This window comes from Pristiophorus japonicus, chromosome 3, assembly GCF_044704955.1.
Source record: "Pristiophorus japonicus isolate sPriJap1 chromosome 3, sPriJap1.hap1, whole genome shotgun sequence".
Classification (NCBI taxonomy): Eukaryota; Metazoa; Chordata; class Chondrichthyes; family Pristiophoridae; genus Pristiophorus; species Pristiophorus japonicus.
In genome coordinates, this window is record NC_091979.1 from 148,511,593 (window position 1) to 148,533,288 (window position 21,696).

General features: G+C 43.9%; 1 protein-coding gene across 1 annotated transcript; it reads left to right on the forward strand.

The window, feature by feature from the left end:
* Positions 1–213: 213 nt before the first annotated feature.
* Positions 214–20,436, forward strand: LOC139258955 (uncharacterized). Its single transcript, XM_070874826.1, has 4 exons — positions 214–238; positions 7,321–7,441; positions 19,344–19,504; positions 19,792–20,436. Exons 2-4 carry the CDS (start codon positions 7,329–7,331, stop codon positions 20,388–20,390), a joined length of 873 nt encoding a protein of 290 aa, XP_070730927.1. The 5' UTR covers positions 214–238; positions 7,321–7,328; the 3' UTR covers positions 20,391–20,436.
* The last annotated feature ends 1,260 nt before the right edge of the window (positions 20,437–21,696 follow it).

Genomic DNA, 21,696 nt, shown 5'->3' on the forward strand with positions numbered 1-21,696 from the left:
TAGAATGCAAAATGTTTTATGAACCTGCTTAAGTAATGATGCAGCAGATAAATTAATACCAGTTCTTAATAGGAAAGCTTCAGTTTTTCAAGAAAATGGTTACAAATATTAAAATGTGATGTTAAATTAAAAAGTAGAAAATGCAAATGTTTACAAAATTCAAATACTTATAACAGGTTCATGCTTCATGAAGTTTGAAGATTGAGAGACAAAGCACATTTGCAGCAAAACTCAGAAGGTAAATAGCAAAATGTGTATTTTCGATAATCTGAATTTCTGAGCAATTGTCTACTGTTGGGTTTCAATACAATACTTCTAGTGTATTTTTGGGCTTGAGGTGACAACTACCAGAATCAATTTGATTTATATTGTATCGTGATGAATTTTTTCTAAAGGGGAAAAATAAATTGTGTCCATAAAACATTCTTGGCATGATTATATTCCTTACAATGTTGCTTGGTGAAAATCCAGAGTCATTTTTTAGGGAATTTGCACCCTAACATGAAAAAGATGTGTATTGTTAGATTACTCCTATATTTTATCTTGTTTTGTTTCCACCTCAGAATCTGTTAAGTTTGGATGCTTAAAAGTAAAATAAAGTGGATCATTAGGACAGAATCAACCTGGCATGAAATAAATACAGCCAATATCTGATTGGCTATATATATCAATAAACAGTCCTTTTTGACCAACCACTTCTGTCGGCTTGTCCTCTCGATAATAAGAACAGAAGTAGGCCACTTAGCCCCTCGAACCTGTTCTGCCATTCAATGAAATCATGGCCGATTTGCGACCTAACTCCATATACCTGGCTTTGCCCCATATCCCTGAATAACTTTGGTTAACTTGGATTTATATAGCGCCTTTCACGACCACCGGACGTCTCAAAACACTTTACAGCCAATGAAGTATGTTTGGAGTGTAGTCACTGTTGTAATGTAGGAAATGCAGCAGCCAATTTGCACACAAGCAAGCTCCCACAAACTGCAATGTGATAATGACCAGATAATCTGTTTTTTTGTTATGTTGATTGAGGGATAAATATTGGCCAGGACACCAGGAATAACTTCCCTGCTCTTTTTCGAAATAGTGCCATGGGGTCTTTTACGTCCACTTGAGAGAGCAGACCGGGCCTCGGTTTAACGTCTCATCCAAAAGATGGCACCTCCGACAGTGGAGTGGTAGGCTAGAAATGTTTTGTGCTTAAGTCCCTGGAGTGGACTCAGATGCAAGAATGCTACTCACTGAGCCACAGCTGAGCTATATAATTTTTGAAAAATTAATTATTTCCACCCTTTAACGTTACACTGTTGTGTTATTTGTTGAAACTTTCTTAAACTCCTGGATATGTTTCATTCCGCCCCTAAGCAGGACAACTGAGTTGTGTTTGCCTAGCCACAGAATTGCAATTGTAAAAATTTAACTTCCAGCTGGCAACATAAATCCAAAAATAGGTAAAATTTGGAATCAGCAACATATGCAAATAAAATCATACCCAATAAAACTGACTGAATGATAAGTGTTGCAGTAAACCAAAGTTCTATAGCTAATAATGACATTCCTCTTAAAGCATACAATCTACAAAATTGGAGAAGGTGTCTTCAATGCAGTATCTATTTTAAATGGGCACTCAATGCTGAACAGAGGATATCATGCCACATGGTAATCAACAAAAACAACTTACATTTATGTAGAGCTTTAAACATCCCAAGGCGCTTCACACGAGCATTATCAAACAAAATTTGACACTGAGCCACATAAGGAGATATTAGGACAGGTGACCAAAAGCTTGATCTAAGAGGTAGTTTTTAAGAAGAGTTTTAAAGAAGGAGAGAGAAGTAGCAAGGCGGAGAGGTCTAGGCAGGGAGCTAAGGGCCCAGGCAGCTGAAGGCACGGCCACCAATGGGTGTGCAATGAAAATCAGGAATGCGCAAGAGACTAGAATTGGAAGAGCGCAGTGATCTTGGAGGGTTGTCGGGCCGGAGGTGATTTCAGATATAATTTTTGAAATCTTAATCAAGGAATCGCACAAGAAGCACAATCAAGTTCTATAGTAAACCCATAGCATGGTTGCTGAATGGCACTTTCTGCACCGAGTGCAAGAAACAAGCTTACTTACTTGAATCTGGGTCCCACAATGCAGGTTCCATAAGGCCTATGTAATCCTATGTAATATTTGAATCTCAGTCCCATAATGTAATGGCCAACTCCAAGTTATTAAATATATTTTCTGGCTAAAGTAGAGAATGATTCAAGTTGATAGAAGGGAAAACTAGGTAAAGAGACAAAGTATAACGACTGACAGTGGCATAGAAACTGATAGGCACCAACTCTACCAAAACAATCAGTCCTTTAGTGCTGATTTAGCCTCGTATCCGCTGAATTACTTACTACCAGTATGGCTTAGAATCCACCACACTCTATGCCAGAATCCACTATGCACTATACTCTGTTATTTCACATGGTTCATTGCAAAACTAGTTTCTTATTTACTAATTGTGCTTTTGTTGAGTCAGCTCCACCTACAGGTTTGTGTATTTATCAAGTGTGTTGTTTCTTAAAGGCCAATATTTAGCCCAGTATGTTCCTATGGAAGCCCATTAATAGTAAATCACTACAAATAGGTTGGATTTTCTGCTATTTTGTGCCTCTTTCACGCTCTGGCGGGGCGGCAAATGATGTCTCTGGGCGTCAAATGGGGCGTTCAGGATTTAGCGCCTGGCCTTAAGTTTTGCCAATGTTTTTGTGTTGGCGCAAAAACTTATCGCCCCGCCCTCCGTTTTGACTGCCATGGCGACATAAATCGTCGTGCAAGGCTGCACTAGCGCCCCGGGTGGAACTTTCAGCCCTAACGCCTGATTTAGCGACCGCCCCAGGAACTGTCCAAAAAAAACAGGTGGTCCCAGGGTGCAGCATATTGGTGGCATATTTAAAGGGAGGCTGGAGGATTTTATATCGCAGTTGTCACTGACTGCCACGGTTGCGTGCAGAATGCTGCGTGCGTCTACAGTTTAAAGCAGCACTTTATGTGAATTAACTCTTTGTTTTCAAGGTCAGTAAGAGATTTCAATGGCGACAAACCTAGTTCATGCTGGTTCTATAGGCAGGAGGCTTCAAGCTGGAAGAAGGGCCCCGTCCATTGTGGGCAACGGAATCGAAGAGGTCACCGACGTTTGGGGAGGAGGTTTTACCTCCCACGGTTTTACAGGGAACATCCCTCATACCTCCACATTTCTGATGCGCAGTGCGTTCGAAGGCTGCACTTCAGAAAAGAAGTGCTGACAGAAATATGCCAACTCATACAGGCAGACCAGCAGCCTACCAGTGCCAACAGGACTGCATTGCCCATCAAGGTTAAGGCGACTTTGGCGATGGCCTTCTATGCCTCTGGCTCTTTCCTGGCGGCAGCAGGGGACATATGCAACATCTCGCAGCACACTGCACATTGCTGCATTCGCCAGGTTACAAAGGGCACTGTACGCTTGCAGAATGGACTTCATAAAGTTCCCAATGAGCAGCAACAGCCAGAATGAGAGGGCTCTAGGATTTGCATGATTTGCAGGCTTCCCCAAGGTTCAAGTTGCCATTGACTGTCCACACGTCGCCCTGTGAGCACCAACACAGATTGCAGAGGTCTTCCGAAACCGAAAGGGATACCACTCCCTAAATGTTCAGCTGGTCTGCGACCACACACAGCACATCCCCACAGTGAATGCCTGCTATCCAGGGAGCACACATGATGCTTTCATCTTGCGAGAGAGCAGTGTTTCCAAATGTTTCAGCGGCAAAGACAAGAGCTGGCTAATCGGGACAAAGGATATGGCCTGTCCACCTGGCTCATGATCCCCCTCTGGAACCCTGCCACAGAAGCCGAGCAGCGCTATAATGACAGCCATGCAGTCACCTGCAATATCATTGAACAAACAATTGGTGTGCTGAAGCAGCGCTTCCGATGCTTGGACCGCTCTGGAGGCAGCCTTCAATACTCCCCTCAATAGGTCTCCCAAGTTCATTTTCGTGTGCTGCATGCTACACAACTTAGCCATCATGAGGGGACAGGCTTTGCCAATGGAGATTGCAGGACCATCTCAGGAGGAGGAGGACGAGGAAAACAAGGAAGTGGAGCCTGCCGAGGAACCTATTCCGCGTCACCACAACCACAGTGGAGGCAGCATGGAGATACGGGCGCAGCAAGAGCCTCACGTTGGCAGATCATCATTGAGCGGTTTGCTTGAACAGGGAAGGGGAGGTTGGAGCATTGCCTCACTACTCTATGCTACCATGTTGGTTATCCTACACCTGATTCTGCAAATGAGAAACAAGACAGCAATGTCAAAGGTCAAACAACAACTTTTATCAAAATGCAACAGTTTCAATTTGTCTCCACTCCCCACAATCCAAAACTATACAATGGTTAAAGTCTTATGAACACAGAACTGATCCCCGCAGACAGCAACATCGAAGTAACACAAAATTGATTTATGCAGGGAACAAAATGTAAAGTCACACAAAACTGCAACCTGCAGTGAACAAAATGTGAAAGAATACAAGACTGCTTTATGCAGTGAACAAAATGTAAAGATACACTACACTGCTTCATGCAGCAACACCATTGAAGAGGTGTGCATTGTTATCACACAACTATGTACGATGTGGACAATGGTGGAGGCATTCCTGGCAATTAAGTGTTGCAAGCCCTTAATGGGTCTTCAGGAGACATTTCCTTCCCCCCTTCCCTTCAACCCCCTCCCATGCCTGTTGCTCCTCCTCAATGAGGGCTTAGGGTGTTCAGCAAGGCTATGAGAGGGCTGCTGTGTTGGGGGGCCAGACAATGCAGATGGCGTCTGAGGGCACACTGGACCAGCTTCTGCACTGGAAGGCCTAGCTTTCAACTGGGGCACTTCTTCCTCAGTGTTACCAGTCACAGGTGGCTGGGGTGTCAACCATGTATGGTGCATGGTTGGTGAGTGAGTGGTGGGAGCCGGAACGCTGTCATCCTAAGGAATGAAACCACCTTCCATTTCCCTGGAACCACTGACTCTCCGACAGGGCTGGGCCTTAGCAACCGGAACACGATGACTACGCACAACTTGCTGGTCTACTTTGGCACCGTCATTTTCCCGTGGGACAGTGGGAAATGCAGAGAGTATGGAATCAGACATGGACTTCATCACTTGCCCAAGCTGAAGCAAAGCTTGGGACTGTGATGCACCCAAGTCTGCAGCATGATTAATGGTGCGTGCCACATACTCTGGAACTGTACTGTCACTTCTAGAGACTACCAGCCTTTGTGTGTGGGCAATGATAGCCTCGCTGGACTCACAAGTCACAACAACAGTTGCAGTGAGCTTGTCAATGCTCGCTGAGATCCATCCCAATGCATCCATACGTCATGGTGCATCACTGCGGTTTCCCTGGACATTTCCACCAGGTTCAGTTCCACGTCTGCCTGTCTTTGAGCAGACCAACTTTGCCGACTCACCCTCTGGAGAGCTGGCCTGCGAGATTACGTCCCCGCAATGCATTGCTGTGCATCATTGGGTTCCAGGAACCTTTGAATTCTCAAACCCCGGGAAGTCAGTGTCATCGCCAGATGAACTGAGTGCCGAAGGGCAACTGGTGGATTCTGATGTTCCACCGGAGCAGTCTCCTCCCCTCCTTCATCATCTCCACCATGGCCTGAAGTGGAGGTGTCCCTCGATGGATGCTGCGCCTCTGGTTGGTCACCTGGAAATAGAAATCAACAGATGAGTGGTTAGCAGCAGAGGAGGGGCCAGGGTGACATGATGAAGCTGGCATTGTACATGTTCGTTTGAAAGGCCGCCACAACTCCATAATATCTTTCAATGCAATGTCTTGAGTTGGGCCATCCATTTGCATGCCCTCACTGCCCGAAGGGGGCTCGGCATCGCCCCCGGCAACTGTCTGAGCTGGGACTCCAATCAGGGCAGAGATCCTCACTACATCCATCAGCGGGATTGTTTGAGGTGGACCCCCGCCTGTCTGCAGCTGCTCCCATTGATTATGGGAGTGCTTGGACTGCAAAGACAAAAATAGGAAGGGTTTAAAAAGGGTTTATCTGCTGTTGTGCCACATATACCTACCACAGTAGAATAGGTGATTATTTGTGAGTGTTCTAGTGGCCTCCATTCAATCTGTTTGGATCTTGCATGTGATTCATCAATATGTACCTGCAGGTTAGAGACATCTAATATGAGGGCTGTAAGTGATCTTTCAGAAAGCAATAGGAGCAGTTGGAGTGTTTTGCTAGGGATGATGTTAATTATACAAATTACGTGCATAGATCATCAAAAGCCAATAGGTGCCGAAGTAAGCCTTCATCTCTGTTATGCATTGTAAAAGCCATCCCACAGAGTTTCGAGAGGGACCAGTTGCGTGACAAACTTCACACAGTGTGTGAGAGTAATGTTAGAAGTCAGGGGGCTTGCATAGATGCAAATGGTACTCACCCTGACAAACCTCGTAAGGTCAGTTAACTTTTTTCTGCACTGTGTGCCAGTCCTGGCCACAGTGTCTGCAGCAGATACCTCCTGTGCAATTTTCTCCCATATGCGTTTAAACACAGGCGGGAGTGGTCTGGCTCCCCCAGCAAGATGGAGTGAGTCCCACCTCCTCTCCACCACGCTCAGCAAAGTTTCACTAGCCTGCTGGCTGATGTGCCTGGCACGCAGCCTTCCTTCCAACTCAGCAGAAGTGATGAAGTGGGGCGATTTAAATGCGCATGTGCGCAGGAAGCTGGCGCGCCCTGTATTTGCATTTGCGACCGGAAAAAAAAAAAGAAGAAAAAAAAATGTCAATGTGCATGTGCAAAATGGCCACCACCTTTGGCTGGGGTGCACAAAGGCAATGCCTGACACAACGCTAATGCTCCTCCACATCACTTTTTTGCTGAAAATTCCTGATGAGGGCGCAAACTATTTTCTGGCGCTAACTTTTGTGCACCGCCGCGAATATTTCCCCCGAAATACAAAAAGCCGAAAGTGTTTACAGCAATGGTTTACAATTGATGGCTGATGAATCTCACATGCTATTACTGAGACCAGTTATGTTGCTATTAGTCGCTGCCTCTTGTTCCTTTCCTTCTGTCAATTTGAATCACTCTCTGCTAGCCAGAAATTATATTTAACAACTTGGAGGTGGCCATCAATGAAGCATGAAATGCACATTATTCTTAACTCGATAGTTCATCTTCATCAAGTTCTGAAGTAAGTTGTGCTAATGTGTGTCTATATATTTACGTTTCCTTAATAAATTGCAACTTCAATTATACAGATTGTTGATCTTTTCTCCTCTCTGCAGTGACCCGTATGGTAGCTGAAAACCGAATGAGGCAAGAAGACTTCAGCAGTCAACACCATACCCCAGTCCTCCAAATAAGAATATTATCAGCAATCCAATTTCTTTACAGCAATAGGGAAGGGTAATTATTTGCATTTAACTTTCTTTTTACAAAGAATGAATAGAAACCACAAAAATACAATTGAATGGCATTGGTACTGCTGAATTCGATAAAATAAATGGATTGTGACGTGATCCACGCATTTAATGTATTTACATCGAGCAACAGAACTTGTGAATAATGCAACCACTGAGCGGTTCTTTATTTTCATATCCTGCTGCTTCCTAACATGTATCCTGGCTTATTATCTATTTCCTCTATAAGTCTCACATTAAATATGAAACTGTTATCAACCAAGCAGGAAAAACCTCTACTTTGCACCAGGTTGATCATTAATGTAGATCATTGGTGAGGCCACATTTGATGTATGTGTGCCATCTAGGGCATCCTGCCTTCAAAAGAGCAACCTTGCGTTGGAAACAATTCAGAGAAGAGTATATAAGAACGTGACAGGCTTCACAGGGTTCTTAATTATAAAGAAAGACTCGAAGAGCTGAACTTGTTTTCATTTGGGGAAAAGAAGATTCTGAGGGGACAAATCTAAATTTTCAAGATGCTGAGAGGGGAAAATAATGCAGGTGTAAGCAGGCTACTTACTGTGAAATGTAAATGCAGAACCATTAAAATGTACTGAGCGTTAAAACATTGTGGGTGTGGATTTCTATGAAGTTTCCCCTGCTTGTCTGCCATCGTTTTGGTGGAAGAGCTAAAGAAAAGTCATTTAAGCCAATTTTCCAAGGGTTTCCGCAGCTCTTCCTCCGACGTTATGGTAGATAAGCAAGAGACAGCCCCTCTCCCCTTGAATTTTTGCATCTAAAAAGGGGAAAGCCGTTTAAACATTATAATTGCAGGAAAGAATTCACTGGCCCTCTAACCTATCCAGACATCAATGCAGCTACACTGGGTAGAACCATCCAAACATTCAATTGTGCAAGCAGCTTTCCACCATCATCTCACCTTCGCTTCATTTTGACTTTCACTAGTGGTGTAAAGTGGGTAATATCGGATCAGCTGCCTGTTGTATTCTATGTTCGATTTTCCTTTCCATAACGAACTTTGGTATTTATCATTATATTCACACATCATGGTGCATTTTCCTACCAGCTTAATGTTGTGGTCAGAGTATATCATTAACATTTTATCAGATTTGCTCAATTTTGTACCAAGCTTTTTCTAAACTGACTATGGCCAATGTTACTCGGTCTCCTGTGATTAGCTTTGAACCAACAGCAGAACTGTTCATCTTGAAGTCAACTGTCCATTCAGCAACACCTCTTGTCTGAATCACATCCACATAAAATTCATTCACACATTCAGCCTGTCCTTACACTCAATGAGCTGTGTTTATTATTCTTTGTTTGTTTGATGAGGATGGTTTTGCTTTGGCATTGCAAAATTATCAAAATGGTTGTATTTGTTCCACGTTTGGGATAACGCTGGACATATTTTACTACAATTCGCAATCCATAATCTGTTGGGTTTATTGGTTAACTCTGATATTTTTTCATTGTATGAATTGACATCTCTGTTCCACTCATATTATGAATAGTGTTGCTCGTGTTTTACTGGCTTCTGCTGGTCTGCTTTCTGTAACTCCATGACCCCCTGTTCCCAGCAGAGAGCTGTCCTCACCAGAATTGTTTTTTTCCCCACAAATCTATTATATATCGATGCCTCTGTTCTCCATGAGCTTGGCACCTGCAATTAAATACATGTTTTTCATGTATAATATTCTTCTTAAATGTGAAATATTCCTTAAACATGTCCATTAGTACATTCAGTTTTCATTTATACTCTCCATGCATAAATATATCACTTCTTTGCCTATTCCTCGTAAATTACTGATCTGAACATGTCTGTTTTGTTTCCTCGGCATGTTTCTGTTGCATACAATTCAAAGCTTGGTTTCCACTTTCTCCACACTTCCACCACATTTCCTTCTAGCCTCAAATTATCCAGAAAGTGTAAACCTTCCATTTCAATCCTGATTCTGACGCCGTGTATTGGTTTGTAGTCTATTTTAAAAACAACACTTTGGAAAATGTTCTGTAGCACATCTGAAGCTTTATTCCAACATTTTTAGCTCTCATCTCATACTGTTTTTTTATATCAGCCGTATCTTTGAACAGTAAATGGCTCAATTCAACTTAATTCATATCATTACAGCTATCAGCATACACAAAGAGGGCAGGACATCTCTCTGTAAATGTTACCCTGCATGTTTTTTTTCCACAGAGCACCTGCAATGTTTTTATTGTGCAGCGTTCCCTGGGGCCTGCATTACTTGAAGATCCCATGAGATGAACCAGGGTTACCCTTTGCAGTTGTGGCTCATGGCGCCAGTTAGAAACTCCCAGACAGCACTCGAACGCTAATACAATGCGGCTCATGCCAGCACCTACATTACTGCGTACCACAACATAGGATTACAAAAACAACTTAAATATTGGACCACTCGGACCGGGTTCTGCTCTGCAATTCAGCCAAAGTCTCCAAAATCATTTTGTGGTCCAGTGAGAAGAGCACGCAGTAGAATAGAAGGATGGTGAGCAAAAGCAACAGGGTGCTATGAAGGGAGCTAACATACAGATAGGGAGATTGCTAGGAATTCTTCCAGTAGTAGGTATCTCATACCAATAGCCAACATACCTTTTGTTATGAAAATCAAAGCTCATTGTTTCACCAAGAAGATGTGCAAATTCCCTCTACTCAAGTTGAACGTCCACCCTTCAGCCCCCTCCCAGCACTTAGTACGTTTCCACAGATTTATCCACAAACCACTGTCATAGAATCATAGATTCATAGAAATTTATGGCACAGAAGGAGGCCATTCAGACTATCATGTCCATGCCGGCCGAAAAAGAGCTATCCAGCCTAATCCCACTTTTCAGCTCTTGGTCCGCATTTTAATAGGTTGCAGCATTTCAAGTACAAATCCAAGCACTGTTTAAATGTGATGAGGGTTTCTGCCTCTACCACCCTTTCAGGCAGTAAGTTCCAGACCCCCACCACCCTCTGGGTGAACAAAGTTCTCCCCAACTCCCCTCTCATCCTTCTACCAATTACTTCAAATTTATGCCCCCTGGTTATTGACCACTCTGCTAGGGGAAATAGGCCCTTCCTATTCACTCTATCTCGGGCTCTCATAATTTGATGCACCTCAATTAAGTCTCCCCTCAGCCTCCTCTGGTCCATAGAAAACAACCCCAGCCGATCCAATTTTTCCTCATAGCTAAAATTCTCCAGTCCAGGCAACATCTTCGTAAATCTCCCCTGTACCCTTTCTAGTGAAATCACATTTTACTTGTAATGTGGTGACCAGAACTGTAAGCAGTAGTCTAGGGGACCGAAATTGCCCCTTTCCCAAAAGGCCTGTTACCACCACACATCGGTGGCAATGCTGCCGAGTGGAGTGGCCGGCGACTTTTGGTGGAATGGCCGCTGCTAGCCCAATTGCCCTCCCGGGTTTTCCCGGTGGTGCCCCGATCCTCCCCTTACCGCTCCAGTGCTGTCGATCCACGGAATGCGTGTCATCATCGTGCGCACCGCCGATCTAAACCCCTGACGGCGACATTCTCCTCGGAAAATCTTCGGCCCGCCCGGCGGTGCCAAGACAAGCTTTCACCCGGTGGTCCAGTGAGGCTGAGGCTTTTTATAGCAGCAGTGGTGCGGCTTCCCTTGAAGGGGAGGGCCTACTGCTGTTGCCGCCATGTTTTTTCTTTTGTCGGCCGACTGCCCAGTCAACCCGACAAATAAGGCCCGGGTTCGGCCGGTCCCCTAACAGGCAGCCTGTCACCCCCTCTTGGGTGCCAGGCCGCTGGTCATGCCGAAACCCTCCCTGGTGGCCCAGTGACCCAAAGTTTTAAAATTGCGGAGGTTCTCCCCTTTAAGTGAAGGGGGGAGCCGTGGTGATGTAGCGGTGACTCCGCTCTGTCCCCAACTTCCTCCTGTAAGGGGTGGTGTCGGGGGTCAGGTTCAACTCTGGAGGTGGGTGGGGTGGCTTGACCCATCCACCTCCACGGAGGTGTGTGGGGTGGCTTGACCCATCCACCTCCATGGCACGAACCTGGTATTGCAGTACTTCCAGGAACGGTGCAGTGGCTCTAGGCCTTTTGGCTAAGAGCATTGGCGCAGAGTGATCCTTGGCATGTGCAAGGTGACCTCTGGCGTTTGTGATTTGACAAAGAATTGGAACGATTGGCTACGAATTTAAAAAAAAAAAAAAAAAAACTCTGACCTTCTGAGCGGTTCGAATCGCTCCCACTCCCTTGGGTTCTAGACTCTGGATTTATTTGGGGGATGTGATAAAGTGCAACAGACAACTGGTTTGGTGCAAAAGAACTTTGATTTTATTAAAGACAAGAAAATACAATGTCAAACTTATAATTACTCTAACAAAGAACAGTACATCACACATTTAGAGGGGTTACAGTGAATAATACACCTCCCACCTCCCAATACCTAACACTGACTAGATTAGACTCCAGGGCAAACAGGGACTATGCTTACCAATCCTTTATGGTCAGTTGGCGATAGTTCACGATTTCAGGGTTCGCTGGATTCTGTAGGTTCTGCTTGCCGTACCCCAAATGTCGTAGAAGACTTCTTACTGTGTAATCTTCAGTTGGGTGGTGTCCGCTGATGCGGTAGAACGTGTTTTGGACTTATGGGGTAAGTACCCATTTTCTTTCGTTAGAAATAGGTTTAAATCTCTTTAGGTAATGTTTTCACCTGATGGTAGTCAGGACTTAGATTGTGGAGTGGAAAGTTTTGATTCTTCGGTTTCTTCTTTGTGGAGTTTTGTTTCGAAGTTGGTCGATCGTGATGGTTTTGGTGGTACCACATTGGCTGTGGTTGGTTGCTGCCACGATGATGATGTTCTTCCTTCCTTTTCCGATTTCAGGATGTCGAGGCTGGAGAAGTTAGTTACAACTGCTGTGGTGGTCTCTCTCCTTTCTTGATGCTAAGCATCCCTAGCAGTGCCTTCTGAGGCAGTAGCATACCCTTTGTTAAAACAGGAGCCAGTTATACTGTTGGAGCTGCTCTAATCTTTGTGCCAAGTTAGCCCGGATTCTTTGTCATATTTTGGCGGGCTCATTAAAATGTTAACTTGTCTCGGGTGTGTTGATCTTCTAAATCTGTTTCTTGATGGAAATATTAGCTTGTTATTTGCAATGTCTGTTTGTGCTTGGGTTTTTTTCATGCGGGCTGGATGGGTCTTTGTTTGTTATGCATATGCTGAAATGTCTTTCCAGATTGTTAGCCCTCCCCAAAATGCATTACCTCACACTTCTCCAGATTGAATTCCATTTGTTACTTTTCTGTCCACCTGACCAGAACATTGATATTTTCCTGCAGTCTACAGCTGTCTACAGCAAGAAATAAAAAGGTCAATATTTATTTAACTCAATTTACGTGAATGATGTGTTCTTAAATCCAACCACCATGCATTCCCTTGATAAACTTATAAGCTGTATTTGGCTTAGCACATAATCAACAATAACAACAACTTGCCTTTATATAGCACCTTTAACATAGTAAAGCATCCCATGGCACTTCACAGAAGCGATTATCAAGTCTATCACTGATCCAAGCTGACATAGAGTATCCAGAAAGCTGACTTGTGCAAAGAAAATGTCTATTTGAATAAAACTGATCCCAATGTTAAAGTTCTAAACAGCTTAAAGGCAATAACAACGACAACTTACATTCATATAGCACCTTTAACATGATGAAACGTCACAAGTTGCTTCACAGGAGCATAATCAAAATTTGAGAGCAAGCCACATAAGATATTAGGACAGTTGACCTTTAGGGAGTGTCTTAAAGGAGGAGAGTTCACTTGTGAGGCGGAGAGGTTTAGGGAGGAAAGTATTTGAGTGGCCTATGTGAGTGGAAGCTGCCCCATTTATCTATTTTCTGGTCATGCCCAGGTGCTGGCACCCCACCTGGATAAGCAGCAATCTGCATGAAAGCAGTCCATGCAGTCTATTCCATGTGGATTGAGCCCACCAACAATGCTCTTTCCAAACCAAGCAGTGAAACCTGGCAGCCACAGACCCCTAGGTGTGGATGCCCAAGGTCAATTAGTACCAGTCACCACATTCATGAGAGAAAGTAATTCTGTGCTTCTACCCACTGTGTTTCTGAGCTCTTTTATAAATGGCTGTGAAATGCCACTTGCTCCATGATACTCCGCAGCTAAGTAAATCCTTCAAGCAGGGCCACAGTGATGTCATCGATAACCTGCTGCACCTTCTCCGCAATCTGCTGCGGGCTGCTCGTGGTGGTCTGAAATGCTGCTGTGAAGAAGGTCTTCTGCTCCTGCATCAACTCAGTCAAAAAAGAGCTGTATAAATATCTGGTTTCAAATAGGATTGAATGTTCCAGGGATACATATAGGGTTAAGTGAAGAGAGGTGGGAGGAAGCCGGTGTGGAGCATAAATGCCGGCATAGACCAGTTGGGCTGAATGGCCTGTTTCTGTGCCATAGAGATTATGTAACTATATAATAACTTCGTCTCCAAAATGGGGATATTACGTTTGCTTTTGGAGGAGTACCCAAGTAGAGAAAGTAGCTCCGGCAGCATCTGCGGAGAGAAATTGGATATATTCAAGAGGTAGTTAGATATGGCCCTTACGGCTAAAAGGATCAAGGGGTATGGAGAGAAAGCAGGAAAGGGGTACTGAGGGAATGATCAGCCATGATCTTATTGAATGGTGGTGCAGGCTCGAAGGGCCGAATGGCCTACTCCTGCACCTATTTTCTATGTTTCTATGTTTCTATAAACTGAAGCATGATCAGATCAGCCACACAATAGTTCCAGTGTGGCTAGCACTAAGAAAATAAAAACTGAAAATGCTGGAAATGCTCAGCAGGTCAGGCAGCACCTGTGGAGAGATAAACAGAGTTAATGTTTCAGGTCGATCACCTTGCAGCAGAACTGGAAAAAGTTAGAGATGTAACAGGTTTTAAGCAAGTGAAGAGCCAGGGAAAGAGAAGAGGGAGGAAAGAACAAACGGAAAGGTCTGCGATAGGGTGGAAGGCCTTAGAGATTAAATGACAAAAGGGATAAAAACATAAGAACATAAGAAATAGCAGGAGTAGGCCACCTGGCCCCTCAAGCCTGCTGCGCCATTTAAAAAGATCATGGCTGATCTGATCATGGATTCAGCTCCACTTCCCTGCCCATTCCCCATAACCCTTTATTCCCTTATCACTCAAAAATCTGTCTATCTCCACCTTAAATATAATCAGCCTCCACAGCTCTCTGGGATAGAGAATTCCATAGATTTGTTAATAAAATATTCTTTATTTATTTTAACTCAATCCAATCTCTGTCTTTCGTACATGATTCAACATTGAATTAAATATTCAAACTGACACTTCCAATTTCAGACTATGCTCATTGACAACTCCTTCAATCTGATTGGTTGAGGAAAGCCAGGTGCTTGACCTGTTCACAGGTCCCAGATGCCCTGTAGAGGGCACCGCTCTTTTTCGATGTTTGGCTTGATGGTGCAAGGTAAAAGGGGATTGTAAAGGGCCAAGTAAAGAAACAAAAGATGGGTCTAGAAGAGCTGTAAATGGCATCAGCTTCATCCCCTTACACCTCCACCTCAATGAATTTCGAGTGCGGCATGATATTGATCTCTTGTTCTGTCACCTTCGCCTCTGCGCCCACTTCTTTGGCCAGGAGTTGTCGCCCCTCCACACAGTGGACCCTTTCTCCCACCTTCAGAATTTTTGTTCTACCTTGACCCTTCCCTCTGGACTGTTACCCTCTCTTGATCTTTTCATTGTGAACTGCCAGTGTGATATCGGCCGTCTCAATTTCTCTGCTCCCCTCACTTACTCCAACTTATCTCCCTCTGAACTTGCTGCACTCCATTCTCTCACATCCAACCCCAACATTGTCATTAAATCCGTTGACAAATGTGATGCTGTTATTGTTTGCTGAACTGACCTCTACCTTGTGGAGGCTCAACGCCAACTCTCTGACACCTTCTCCTACCTCCCCTTGGACAATGACCCCACTAATGAACATCAAGCCATTGTTTCCAAGACTGTCACTGACTTCATCTCTTCTGGATATCTTCCCTCCACAGCTGCCAATCTCATAATCCCCAAAACCTGCACAGCCCGCTTCGATCTCCTTCCCAATTTCTACAAACAAGACTGCCGTGGTAGTCCCATCGTTTCAGCCTGTTCTTGCCCCACAGAACTGACTTCCTCCTATCTCAACTATATTTTTTCTCCCCTTGTCCAGTCTCTTCCCACCTACATCCTCGATTCTTCCTACGTCATCTACCACTTTAACAGTTTCCAGTTTCCAAGCCCTAACGACCTCCTTTTCACCATGGATGTCCAATCCCTATACACCTCTATCCCCCACCAGGATGGCCTGAGGGCGCTCCACTTCTTCCTTGAACAGAGGCCCACCCTGCCCCCATCCACCACCACACTCCTCCGCCTGGCTGAACTTATTCTCACATTGAACAACTTCTCCTTTGACACCTCTTATTTCCTCAAAATAAAATGTGTTGCTATGGGAACCTATAAGGGTTCCAGCTATGCCTGCCTTTTGTAGAATATGTGGAATATTCTTTGTTCAAGTCTTACTCAGGTCTCTTCCCTCACCTCTTATTCTGGTATTGACTGTATCAATGCTGTTTCCTGCTCTCGCCCCGAACTCAAACATGTCATCAACTTTGCTTCCAATTTCCACCTTCCCTTGCCTTCACATGGTCCATCTCCGACTTTTTCCTTCCCTTCCTCGACTTCGCTATCTCAATTTTTGGGCATAGGCTATCAACCAATATCCACCATAAGCCCACTGACTCCCACAGCTATTTTGACTGCACTTCTTCCCACCCCCCGCTTCCTGTTAGAACTCAATTGCATTCTCCCAGTTTCTTCATCTCTGTTGCATTTGTTCTGACAATGCCACCTTCTATGTAGGAACCAATGACATAGGTAGAACTATGAGGTTCTGCTGAAAGAGTTTGAGGAGTTGGGGTCCAAATTAAAAAGCAGAACCTAAAATGTAATAATCTCTGGATTGTTTCCTGGGCCACACGCCAATTGGTATGGGGATAAGCCGATTCAAAAGTTAAATGTGTGGCTCAAAGAGTGATGTAGGAGGCAGGGATTTTGCTTCATGGGGCACTGGCACCAGTACTGGGGAAAGAGGGAGCTGTTCTGTTGGGATGGGCTCCACTTGAACTGGACTGGAACCAGTGTCCTGGTGAAGCGAATTACTCGGGCAGGGCTTTAAATTAATGAAGTGGGGGTAGGAGGATTAAATTAATGAAGTGGGGGGTGGGAGGATTCAGGAAAGAGTAAATTTAAAAGCAGCAAGAGAAATGTCAAGGCTCTAGAGTAGAGCAGAGTTTAAGGTAAAAATAAGCAGAGTGGGTCCGGAAGGGACAGAAAGAGTAACAAAGATAATAGAGCATCACTGACAAAGGTGACATCAGGGAAACATCAAAAAAGTCAAAGCTAAAGGCATTATAATTAAATGCACGATGCATACACAACAAAATAGATGAATTAATAGTGCAGATAGAATTTAATAGGTTTGATCTAATAGCCATTACAGAGACATGGTTGCAAAGTGACCAAGGTTGGGAACTAAATATTTCAAGATACTTAACTTTTGGAAGAGATAGGCAAAATTGGAAAGGAGGTGGGGTCGCCCTGATAGTAATGGATAGGATAAAGACAGTAGAGAGAAAATCAAGAAGTAGAATCAGTTTGGATGGATCTAAGTAACAGCAAGGGGCAGAAAACATTGGTGGAAGTTGTTTATAGGCCCCCAAAAAGTAGTGGTAATGTAGGACACAGTATAAATCAGGAAATTAGAGATGCATATAACAAGTGTAATACAGTAATCATGGGGAACTTTAATCTACATATAGACTGGGAAAATCAAATATGCAGCAATAGTGTGGAGGACGAATTCATGGAATGTATACAAGATGGTTTTCTCGATCAGTATGATGAGGAACCAACAAGGGAACAGACTATTTTAGATCTAGTATTGTGCAATGAGAAAGGGTTAATTAACAATCTTGTAGTAAAGGGGCCTTTAGGGAAGAGTGACCATAATTTGATAGAATTTTATATTGAGTTTGAAAGTGATTTAGTTAAATCCGAAACTAGGGTCTTAAATCTAAACAAAGCAAACTACATAGGTCTGGGGGGAGAGTTGGCTAAGGTGTGGGGGAAACAACATTAAAAGATATGATGGTAGACAAGCAATAGATAACAATAAATAATCAAAATAATGTATAGAATATACTTAGAGAATTAATACATAATTTACAACAAACATACATTCCTTTAAAGCACATAAACCTCACAAGAAAAGTGATCCTACCGTGGCTAACAAGAGAAGTTAAAGATAATATTAGATCAAAGAAAGTGGCTTATAATGTTGACAAAAAGAGCAGTAAGACTGAGGATTGGGAGAATTTTAGAATTCAGAAAAAGAGGACCAAGAAATTGATAAAGATAGAGAAAATAGAATATGAGTAAACTAGCGAGAGACATAAAAACAGACAGTAACATTTTCTACATGAATGTAAAAAGGAAAAGATTAGCGAAAGTAAATGTGGCCCCCCTACAGGCTGAGACAGGAGAAATTATAATGGGGAATAAGCAAAAGGCAGAGAAATTAAACAAATACTTTGTGTCTGTCTTCACAGAAGGGCGCAAGACAGTTTACTGCAAGCCCCATCACGTACCATACGCACTCAAGGAGAAAATTGAGCAAGAACTCAAAAGACTAGAAACCGAGAACATTAGACTTTCCACTAGGTGGCCAAGGCCCCCAAAAAATGGGCCTTGTTCCAGCAATGTGGGACTTCTTAGCCTTGCTGATCGCTGGTACATTTTTAATTTGCGATTTTCCCACTCGGCCTTATCCCAGCGATGTGGAATGGGCGATGTGGTTCGCCAAACTAAAATGGAAGTTTAAAAAAAAGCTTCCCTAGCAACGGCCTTGTGCACATGTGTGATTTTTTTTTGGCAGTTTTTTTTCACCGCTTTTTGGGAGGTCAGGGGTCATCACACAAACTCAGAAGGCAGAAGGCAGAGGGAGGGACCGGAGAGAGAGAGAGAGTAGTGGCGAGACAGAAATGCAGACGTTTAAAAATAAATAGTTTACAGTGTTCTAGAGTTTTTTTCTATTTTTGTTTGATTTTCTTGTTGATTGTTGTTTGTTTTTTATTGTTCATTGTTGCCATTAGTAATAATTCAAGTTTAAATTTTATTTATTATAATTAATTAATATGTCGGAAATATCAGATGCAGAAAGGAAAAGGGCGAAGGCTTTCAGCAATGAGGCCAATGAGGCCCTGCTGAATGTAATTCAATCGCGCTGGGACGATTTGACACGAGGTGTCCATGGCAAGCCGCCACCCCGTGTATATCGTAAAATCTGGGTGGTGTCCTCGGCGTCTAATGAATGTAGGGGATCGGACCAGTGCTGTAAAAGCTGCAATAGTTTGGTGGCTTCAGCGAGAGAAAGTTGCATTTTATGTTTTACTGCTAATATATTTTATTTTATGTTTTATATTTTAATGATGCTAATTTTTATTAGAGCAATGAATATCCTGCATTTCATGGAATTCTTAAATTTTTTTTTTAAACCATGTTAACAGTAAATTTCAAATAATAATGTAAAAAGTGTTTCACTTTTGCTTGGAAATTTTTTTTTATATTAATGATTGACCGCATTTAATGCAACTTGGACATTCTATTGTATTAAATACCAACCCTTGACAGAAATTGTTTGTCATTCTGCAATGTGTAATGTGTTACATGAAGCAGCAGCATTTAACTTTTTAAACTATTTAAAATGTTGATACGTATGAGTCCAGTAGCTTATGCCTTGCCATCTTCTTTTGTCGTTTGCAGAAGAAGACGTCTATCAATAAATCCGAGCAAAGGCGGACGCTGGGGCGACATTGCTCAGCTGCAGCCCTTGAAGTCCATCGAGGAGCGTGCACTCGTGCTGGTTGGCCGTGAAAGCCGTGCCATCACCACCCGTGGTCTGGCTGAATCCAGCCATGCGTCTCGTGAGTAATTTGTAATTTGTCGCACTGTATTAAAAACAGTATAAAAACTTAAATATGTTACTGATCTAATGTCCTGTAAATAAAAGACAAAATGCTATACTTGTAATGTGCTTATGATGTACTAATGATGTCATGTCAGTTCATGCATGCATAAGAAACATGGCATATGAAGCATGGATTGCAGCAGTTACAGCTTTCTGGGATAGTTGATATTTAACGTCTCTTGGTAATGTTGAACATTATGTTCTAATGAGATATGTAAAAATGTCATCATGTGTGATTTTAAGGTGATCCTGACACACTGGTACTGGTGCAGTCGGATGATGATGAGCTTGATGAGCCTATTCCCGAAATGTATGTAGAGGAGCTGGAACAGGAGCTGGATCGGGAGGGTGAGGAGGAGCTAGAGCTCCAGTACGAGGAGGTCGTCGATGTGGGGGAGGGTGACCCTGCGGTCATCTCAATTGAGAGCGATGAGGCATCGGGACCAAGCGTTGTGCAGCTGGTGACACCAAGGAGTGACATTTCACACACACCGACCCCACAGACGTCGGGTCAGCAAGGTGAGCAATCACCTACCTCGGACAGGCAGACGGAGTGCTTGATCTCCCTGTGCAGGGAGACGGTCACGATAGGTCGCGACCTTATCCAGGGGATCGATGGGTTCTCCACGAACTGGAGCCAGTTCTCAACAACCTGGAGCCAGTTCAACACGAACTTCACCAACTGGTCTTCCGTGCAAACAGAGATAGTACGGGAGACGTTGGAGATGATTTGCGAACAGACCGCCGCAACCAATGCCCTTCGGCATGCATTGCTAGCTGGACACAGTGCTGCACCCAAGGTGTCGTGTCAGCCCGCAGCGGGACCACTAGCACTCAAGTAAGTATGGAGGACACAGTTCCTCCTGACTCGGAAGTGGAGCCTCAGGCTTCTGCTTCCACTCCTTCACCTCCACCACGGCAGTAAGTCTTGCCGTCCCACATTGCACAGCATGTTCGTTTCGTCTGTGTCGACCAAAACGGGTGGGTGGTGTAAAAACATGGGGTGGGAAAGGACCTGGAGGGAACCGTGGCCACAGGTAGGGAGGGGGGGTTTGTTTTTCAATTAAATTGTTAATTTTTTTACAAGATTGTTATTTTGTTTATGGTTGTTTGGAGTGGGGGAGGGTGAAGGGTGGGTTGGGGAAGTGGGGGACGGCATTGTGTTAAATAAAAAAAATGATTGAGTTTAACAATTGTTGTGCCTTCTCTCTTAGTTACATTAAGTATAACATATTTACAATTGTTCTGCATTATTTGTTCAGTCTTTTATTATATCATCACGTTACTTAAGCTAAGCATTAATGCAGATGCCAGGCCAGTGCAGGTAAGGCAAAAATGAAACTCCACGCAAATGCAACTTTTGCTTAACCGTAACTATAACTGTAAATGTAAATATTCCCAATGTAAGTTCATGCAAAGCGTTCATAAATGAGTTGCTAGTGCAACAGCTTAGCAGCCGCGTAACTACCACTGAGTACTGGTCTTCGGAGGGGGTTGATGGTACCGGGGCTAGATCGCCAGGCTGATTGCCCTCCCCTTGGTCCTCACCAGCCTCTTCTTCTGCCTCTTCCATCTCTTGCTCCTTGCCGGCTGGCTCTTCCGTCTCCCCTCTTTCTGGAGTTGGACCTGCAGCCAGATCTGGCATTAGTTGTCCTCTCCTTATAGCTAGGTTATGCAGCATGCAACACACCACAATAAACTCAGCGATCCGGTCAGGGTGGTAATGTAGGCTGCCACCAGAATAGTCCAGGCATCTGAAGCGCTGCTTTAGGACTACAATTGTCTTTTCAATGATGTTGCATGTCACTATGTGGCTTTCATTGTAACGCTTCTCTGCTTCAGTGACGGGATTACGCAGAGGGGTCATCAGCCAACTGGCAAGGCCATATCAATTATCCCCCAGCATCCAATTGTGACTTTCTGGCTGATTGACAAACAGGTCAGGGATAGCACTCTCATGTAGGATGTGCGCATCATGGATGCTGCCAGGAAATGTAGCATTTACTGTCATGATTATTTGGTTGTGGTCGACAACAAGCTGCACATTTAGGGAGTGGAACCCCTTTCTGTTGCAAAACACCTCCGCTTTCTTTAAGGGGGCTTTCAGGGCAATGTGCCTGCAATCTATTGCTTCCTGCACCTTGGGGA